This window comes from Entelurus aequoreus, linkage group LG17, assembly GCF_033978785.1.
Source record: "Entelurus aequoreus isolate RoL-2023_Sb linkage group LG17, RoL_Eaeq_v1.1, whole genome shotgun sequence".
Lineage (NCBI taxonomy): Eukaryota > Metazoa > Chordata > Actinopteri > Syngnathiformes > Syngnathidae > Entelurus > Entelurus aequoreus.
This window is the reverse complement of record NC_084747.1, coordinates 26,062,801-26,069,041: the sequence shown is the minus strand read 5'-3', so window position 1 is coordinate 26,069,041 and position 6,241 is coordinate 26,062,801. Positions and strand designations below refer to the sequence as shown.

General features: G+C 38.6%; 1 protein-coding gene across 1 annotated transcript; it reads left to right on the top strand.

The window, feature by feature from the left end:
- Positions 1–2,033: 2,033 nt before the first annotated feature.
- On the top strand, positions 2,034–5,414 carry mrpl41 (mitochondrial ribosomal protein L41). The gene is made up of 2 exons (XM_062024180.1): positions 2,034–2,137; positions 4,910–5,414. The coding sequence occupies exon 2, from the start codon at positions 4,910–4,912 to the stop codon at positions 5,315–5,317; it is 408 nt and encodes a 135-aa protein (XP_061880164.1). The 5' UTR covers positions 2,034–2,137; the 3' UTR covers positions 5,318–5,414.
- The last annotated feature ends 827 nt before the right edge of the window (positions 5,415–6,241 follow it).

Here is a 6,241-nt window from a genome sequence, read left to right as displayed (position 1 = left end):
ATTTACATGTCCATGGTTTAATAGTATTGTTGATTTTCTGTCTATCCTTCCAGTCAGGGGTTTATGTATTTTGTTTCTATCTGCATTTGAGCCCGATGCTATCCCGTTAGCTCCTTAGCTAAGTTAGCTTCAATGGCGTCGTTAGCAACAGCATTGTTAAGCTTCGCCAGGCTGGAAAGCATTAACCACGTATTTACATGTCCATGGTTTAATAGTATTGTTGATCTTCTGTCTATCCTTCCAGTCAGAGATTTATTTATTTTGTTTCTATATGCAGTTAAGCACAATGCTATCACGTTAGCTCCGTAGCTAAAGTGTTTCGTCGATGTATTGTCGTGGAGATAAAAGTCACTGTGAATGTCCATTTCGCGTTCTCGACTCTCATTTTCAAGAGGATATAGTATCCGAGGTGGTTTAAAATACAAATCCGTGATCCACAATAGAAAAAGGAGAGAGTGTGGAATCCAATGAGCCAGCTTGTACCTAAGTTACGATCAGAGCGAAACAAGATATGTCTTGCGCTGCACTCTAGTCCTTCACTCTCACGTTCCTCATCCACGAATCTTTCATCCTCGCTCAAATGAATGGGGTAATCGTCGCTTTCTCGGTCCGAATCGCTCTAGCTGCATTGAAAACCATAGGAAAATATGAGGAGGCGAACAACTGACTACGTCACACTACTTCCGGTAGGGGCAAGGCTTTTTTTTATCAGAGACCAAAAGTTGCGAACTTTATCGTCGTTGTTTTATACTAAATCCTTTCAGCAAAAATATGGCAATATCGCGAAATGATCAAGTATGACACATAGAATGGATCTGCTATCCCCGTTTAAATAAAACAAATTCATTTCAGTAGGCCTTTAAACTATTATACAAACATGGGGTCTGGTTCAAATATAGAGATGAGGGTCTTTAATTTGACCTGCTGCTATACTCTGTCTCAAAGTGTTAACATGTGCTCAATGTTTCCTTACCATTATTGCTATGTTGTCTATTACCATTATTGCTATGTTGTCTATTACCATTGTTGGTATATTCATTATTCCTACATTGTTGATACAAATGATTGTTACAGTGTAATAATTATTGTTACCTGTGGTAATGCCACTATGATACACCACCTGTATTATAATCCTTGAACAAAGTAAGAGTGAAACTCATGTGAATAATCACTGAATGGAGAACTGGGGGTGGGATTAAATAAATTATCTTCTTCCAACTCCCTTTCAGGCAAAACTGGACAATCATGCATTACATACTATACATTACCTTTTGCACTATATTAATTTATATTATTATGTGTTGTCAACTTTGTACTTGTTTATGTAATTGCCTGAAATAAATAAATAAATGGGAAAAAAAATGAATTATATATCATTGACTAATTGTGAATTACATTTTAGACTAATTATTGATTACGTCATTGACTAACTATTGATTACATTGTTGACTAATTATTGATGACATTTATGACTGATATTCATAGTTTTGGTGCTAAAGTCCACCACCAACATATCTTTCACTCCCATTAAAGTACATTTTGAGCTCGTTTTTCTCCAACAAATGAATTGTGGCGCATGTGACTTTTATAAGCAGAGAACATTTTGAATTCAAGTAAGATACAAAATGCAACCATTTTTTAAAATTTGTATTAATTATTATAACAACCTAAGAGTGTAATAGCAGCACATGAATTCAAGATCCAAGTTAATAAAGTCGGCAGAAGAACATTTGAACAACTTTTCACTCACCACTTTCAGCCACACAGTGAAGACACATTTGTGAAAACAATAACAGTATCCGGTATTCTCAAAATAAAACACTTTGGACAGACGGATTCTCCAGTAAAATAAACCAAACGTCACTACCTATAACTTTTACTCAATTGTAAAACACGCAAATCAACCATCACACATACAACATTAGTTATTTTGCTCTCGCAGAAATAACATTCGTTTTCGTAATTGCGTGATTTTGAAGGCATATTCGCTCCAAAATATGGTGCATTGACGGCTACGTTAACACAATCACTGATTGTGATTGGTCGGCACTGTTCGCTCTCGTCCAATAGACACACAGATTGTTGGACTGTCGGACATTTGCTTTCTCCGGAACGTGTGCGGATTCCGAGCTTCAAGGTGAGACTTTGTCGTAATTATTCCAAAATTCACATCAAATGTAAACATTCACACTTTTAAACGCCATCGTTGTTATGTCGTATTGTTAACAAGTCGGCTCGCTAACCGCATTGTTTGACTTGTACGGCTATTTTAGTGTAATAGTTGAACCAAGACGCGACATTTTGTCAGTGACGTCAACATCTAAACTTGCACACTCGCATTTTCTATACGTTACACTATGTTTTACTCCACTTGAAACAACGGTGACGATTATCCTTCAGTCGGACGTTAGTAATTCCAATAGTCTTTCTTTTGTGATTCTGAATTATTTTGTGTAACTTGTCGCTGTCCTGTGACGTCACTGTCATGCGCCGATGTCAATATTGCCCTTAATTAAAGTGCTGCTCTTCCTGTTCGAAAAATAATATTTTCCAAAGACAAAACATCCATAAAGAGTTCAGAAAAGTAGAAATAAGGAAAACCAGGACAATATATACATACTAGATGAAGCAATTCCTGAAGGAATTGCGTGTGAATGCACCAATACTGAAGTTGAAGTGAAATGCTGACAGAATGTAGTATGAATGTAAGAATAGTTTGAATGTTGAAGAGTTGGAATTTCCAGGAAAACCAGAATTTGGGAAAGTGATAGGTTGAATGTCCAGGATGAGTGGAATGTGGAATGGTTTGAATAGGTTGAAGAATGTGGGAATTGTGGAAGTTTGAATTGACAATTCATTTTGAATTGGGAAAATGCAAAAAAAAAAAAAAAAAAAGGAATTATGGGAAATCCGGGAATTTATTTTAGAAGTGTTGAAGTAGAGCACACAATTCCTAAATAGGCTGAATATTTTGAAGTTGGAGCGGTTTGAATCAGATGAAAAATGTGGGAATTGTGGAACTTTGATTTCAATGGGAATTTCCCCCAAATTTAGGAATTTCGGGAAAAGCTGATTTTTTTTTAAATGCTAAAAAAAAACTTGAATGGTCTGAATGAGTTGAAATGGTAGGTGTTAAAAATATTCATATCGGTCGAGAAATGTTGAAGTAGTAACATGTTGAATTGAAGAAATGGTATTACGGAATTTCGGGAAAACCGGGAATTTTTCCAGTTTAAAAAAAACAATTTTTTTGTCCAAATTAAAAGGAATGTTTTGATGGTTGAAAAATGTGGGAGAAGTAGTCGCCAGAAAAAAAAGAGTGGAAATAGGGCTTTGGAAAATCAGGAATTCTGGAAAATCCTGAAAAAATTTTGAACTTGGAAAAAGGGTAGTTTGGATTTCCAGGATGGTGAAATATGTTGAAGGTGGAATGGTTTGAATAGGTTGAAAAATGTGGAAATGGTGGAAGTTTGAAAATTGGCCAATTCATTTTGAATTGGAAAAATGTCCTGGAAAACTGGGAAATATGGGATTTTTTGGAATTTGTCAAGGGAAAGCCCGCAATTCCCGAATAGGCTGAACAGTTTGAAGTTGGAATGGTTTGAATGTTGAAGTGTTAGAATTTCCAGGAAAAACAGAATTTGGTTTGGAACTTGGGAAAGTGTTAGTTTGAATGTCCAGGATGAGTGGAATGTGTTACGGGTGGAATGGTTTGAATAGGTTGAAGAATGTGGAAATTGTGAAAGTTTGAAAAATTGACAATTCATTTTGAATTGGGAAAATGCAAAAAAAAAAAAGGAACTATGGGAAATCCGGGAATTTATTTTAGAATTGTTGAAGTAGAGCACACAATTCCTAAACAGGCTGAATATTTTGAAGTTGGAACGGTTTGAATCAGATGAAAAATGTGAAACTTTGAAGAATGTCCCATTGATTTCAATGGGAATTTCCCAAAATTTGGGAATTTCGAGAAAGGCGGGAATTTTTTTGAAAATGCTATAAAATGTTGAAGTAGTAACTTGTTGAATTGAGAAATGGTATTACGGAATTTTGGGAAAACTGGGAATTTTTGTAGTTAAAAAAACAACTTAGTTTTTTGTCCTAATTAAGAGGAATTTTTTGATGGTGGAACGGTTGAAGAGGGTGGAAAAATGTAGGAGGGGTAGTCGCCAGAAAAAAGAGTGGAAATAGGGCTTTGGAAAACCAGGAATTCTGGAAAATCCTGGAATTTTTTTGAACTTGGAAAAAGGGTAGTTTGGATTTCCAGGATGGTGGAATGTGTTGAGCCAGATTAGGTGGTTCGGGCATCTGGTCAGGATGCCACCCGAACGCCTCCCTAGGGAGGTGTTTAGGGCACGTCCGACCAGTAGGAGGCCACGGGGAAGACCCAGGACACGTTGGGAAGACTATGTCTCCCGGCTGGCCTGGGAACGCCTCGGGATCCCCCGGGAAGAGCTGGACGAAGTGGCTGGGGAGAGGGAAGTCTGGGTTTCCCTGCTTAGGCTGCTGCCCCCGCGACCCGACCTCGGATAAGCGGAAGAAGATGGATGGATGGATGGAATGTGTTGAAGGTGGAATGGTTTGAATGGTTAAAAAAATGTGGAAATGGTGGAAGTTTGAAAAATGGCCAATTAATTTTGAATGGGAAAAATGTCCTGGAAAAACTGGAATTCTGGGGAAAAATGGGAATTTGTGAAGGGAAAGCTCGCGATTCCCGAATAGGCTGAACAGTTTGAAGTTGGAATGGTTTGAATGGGATGAAAAATGTGGAAGGTAGAGCGCGCCAAATTCTGGAGAAGTAGAGGAATAATAACAAATAGATGAATTTTGGTGTGTGAATGTTTGGAGCAGGCCCATAACATATATACTGTATATCACCTTTTCTGATGAGGTTGTTGGGTGTTTGCAGATGGGCGTCTTGTCCACCCTGCTCAGGGGTTTTATCCGAGGAGCGGACAGGATGTCGGAGTTCACCAGCAAGCGAGGGTCCAGGACTCACAACAAAGGCCGAGGGTCGAGACCGTCTGGAGTGAATCTTCCCAGCAGGAAGTTTGTGTCCATCAGAGCCATGATTCCAGACCTGGTGGTTCCTCAGCTGGAGGGCTTCCCGCTCAAAGCCTACGTCTCGTATCGCTGCCCCCCAGGAAGCGAGTCTGCGCTGACCCCGCAAAGTCTTTTTGAGGCCGTGGCGGCTCCTCAGATCCAGCAGGACTGGAATGAAGGAACTTTTGACAAAGAGAAGCTGGACAAATACGGATATGAAGCCACGCAAGAAGGGAAGCTGTTCAAACTGTACCCCAAGAACTATGTGCGTTAAATCAACTGTACACCAAGAACTATGTGTGTTAAATAAACTGTACCCCAATAAATGTGTTAAATCAACTGTACCCCAATAAATACATGTGTTAAATCAACTGTGCCCCAAGAACTACATGTGTTAAACAGAACCCCAAGAACTACATGTTAAATAATCTGAACACCAATAACTACATGTGTTAAGTCAAATGTACCCCAAGAACTACGTGTGTTGAATCAACTACACCAAGAACTACATGTTAAATAAACTGAACCCCAATAACTACATGTGTTAAATCAACTCTACCCTAGAAACTACATGTGTTAAATCAACTGAACCCCAAGAACTACAAACCCCAAAAGCAGTGAAGTTGTCACATTCTGTAAATGGTAAATAAAAGCAGAATAAAATGATTTGCAAATCCTTTTCAACTTATATTCAATTGAATAGACTGCAAAGACAAGATATTTAATGTTCACACTGGAAAACTTAGTTAGCAAATATTAGCTCATTTGAAATTTGATGCCTGCAACATGTTTCAAAAAAGCTGGCACAAGGGCCAAAAAAACAGAAAAGTTGCGGAATGCTCATCAAACACTTATTTGGAACATCCCACAGGTGAACAGGCTAATTGGGAACAGGTGGGTGCCATGATTGGGTATAAAAGTAGCTTCCATGAAATGCTCAGTCATTCACAAACAAGGACGGGGCGAGGGTCACCACTTTGACAACAAATGCATGAGCAAATTGTTGAACCGTTTAAGAACAACATTTCTCAACCAGCTTTTGCAAGGAATTCAGGGATTTCACCATCTACGGTCCCTAACATCATCAAAAGGTTCAGAGAATCTGGAGAAATCACTGCACGTAAGCCGTGATATTACGGAGCTTGGATCCCTCAGGCGGTACTGCATCAAAAAGCGACATCAGTGTGTAAAGGATATC